The sequence below is a fragment of the Myotis brandtii genome, unplaced genomic scaffold, assembly GCF_000412655.1.
Source record: "Myotis brandtii unplaced genomic scaffold, ASM41265v1 scaffold410, whole genome shotgun sequence".
NCBI lineage: Eukaryota > Metazoa > Chordata > Mammalia > Chiroptera > Vespertilionidae > Myotis > Myotis brandtii.
In genome coordinates this window covers 2,890,114-2,892,076 of record NW_005365764.1, presented here as the reverse complement: position 1 = coordinate 2,892,076, position 1,963 = coordinate 2,890,114, and the positions used below count along the sequence as shown (strand labels likewise).

At 56.4% G+C, this 1,963-nt stretch overlaps 1 protein-coding gene across 1 annotated transcript in view; it reads right to left on the bottom strand.

Moving 5' to 3' along the window:
- Positions 1–1,527: 1,527 nt before the first annotated feature.
- LOC102258348 (chromosome unknown open reading frame, human C1orf158) overlaps positions 1,528–1,963 on the bottom strand; it is a 7,069-nt gene continuing 6,633 nt past the window's right edge. Inside the window, exon 4 of the mRNA XM_014545458.1 lies at positions 1,528–1,860. Within this exon, the coding sequence (XP_014400944.1) occupies positions 1,679–1,860 (182 nt within the window). The 3' untranslated portion in view covers positions 1,528–1,678. The remainder of the gene's footprint in view (positions 1,861–1,963) is intronic.

Genomic DNA, 1,963 nt, shown 5'->3' with positions numbered 1-1,963 from the left:
ACAATGAAGTGAATTAGTTATGCAAATAATAATAATAATAAAACCTTGAGAGTATTTGCTTAGGAAGTTTTCAATATTCAGTATTTTTGGAAGTGTCAATGAAGTACTGATGGGGTGGTCATAATAACCTGGCCATTCAGTGTATGTACTAGAGGCCTGGTGCACAAATTCATGCACTAGTGTGGTCCCTCAGCCTGGCCTGTGGGATTGGGCTGAAACTGGCTCTCCGACATCCCCTGAGGGGTCCCGGATTGCCAGAAGGAGCAGGCCAGGCCGAAGGACCCCACGGGTGCACGATCAGGGCCAGGGAGAGACACGGGAGGTTGGCCTGCCAGGGAGGAACCATGGGAGGGCTCCAGGGTGTGTCTGGCCTATCTCACTCAGTTCCAATGGAGCTGGATCCCAGCAGCAAGCTAACCTACCAGTTGGAGCATCTGCCCCCGGTGGTCAGTGCACATCATAGCTAGCTGTTGAGCGGCCTTAGCATATCATAAGGAGAGAGGCCATTCACAGGAAGACTCTCCATGTCCAATCCCCACACTCAGAGGAGGCAGATCAGGGACCTGTTGTCCTCAACCCAAGGTGGACGCCACATGGGTGATAGAAGGTGCCTCAGGAGACTCCGCCCTGGGCCAGGTCAGCACAAAGTCCCTGCGCCAGGACAGCACCCCCATGTGTAGGAAGGGGGCCTCTGTGATCCATCTCCAGCAGAATCAACTCTTAATGGAATCGGTTACTGAATTTCCCCAGGGCCAACAGAATATAAGGAGGAGGGAAGAGGCTATAAGAGCAGAGAACTGTGGGCACGGCCAGCATCATGGTGGAAACCCCCGAGGTGCCCACCTCAGCTACACAGGGGGAGGGGGAGGGGGAGGCAACTAGAAAAGGCCTCAGCCCAATTTTTCTTAGTGGCCCAATGGGAGATAGTAAGACCTAGGCAACGTATGAGGCGCAGCCTAGGGGGATAAACAGGCTGCGATCGCTACTCCCGGTGTGCGTGTACAACCGACAGACACCCACTCTTGAGAACGCATTAAAAGTCTCGCCTTTGTCATACTTCTGTCTCTGAGTCTGTTATTTGAACTCGGACAGGTGAGCATTTCTCACAATTTGTCACTGCGAGTTGGGAGGTGGAAGGGGTGCTGGGCGCCTTCCCTTCCCCTGAGCCCTGGGGGTCAGTGCACCTTTGCTCAGGCAGCTACGGGCACCCTGGTCCCTTCCCTGCTGCCCACCTCATAACGACGTTTCACTATTCCGTGGGCTTTTCCAGACGCAGCCCATAGTCAGATTCGCTCCTCCCATTGGACCAGACTCGCAGAAGGTGTGTGTCAAGCTGTGGGAACTTGGAGGAACCACATAACCTCTCTGGGCCTCAGTCCCCCACCCCCCGTGAACTGAGGGAGCGGAACTTTAGGGCCCTTCTCCTAACGTTCTCTCTTCTGCACATACCTGACACCCCACCGTGTCAAAGAGCTTTAATTGTGGGCTGGACAAGAAAGGAACCTGTGGGTGTGGAGGACATGGGGAACCCCACACCACAGACCATGACTCCGAGGGCCCCTCGATGGGCTGCATTTAAAAGTTGGGGTGTATCTGCAGCTGCCTGCTCTCTGGCAGGTCCAATCGCACAGTAGGTCTCCAGTTGGTTCTGCCTGCGCTGTGGGTGGGGTGACAGTTCTCAGAAGCGTGGGACAGGCTGCAGGCGCTGGGGAGGGACAGGGATGGCGTGCTCCCGCCGGGACAGAGCGTACAGCTGTGGTCTTGGGTAGGACAAAGTGTAAGTGCTCTTGGGCAGGCCAGCCTCGGGGGTGAGCCATCTCTGCTTCAGCTGCTCATAGAGTCCGTAGTTTGTAGGGGGAGCTGCAAGAGAAACAGGGTTTGGGTGGGCAGGGCTCAGAGCACGCAGCCTGCCCCACAAGCCGGCGGGGGGGCGGGGCTGCGGAGGCTTCCCAGGCTTCCCCGG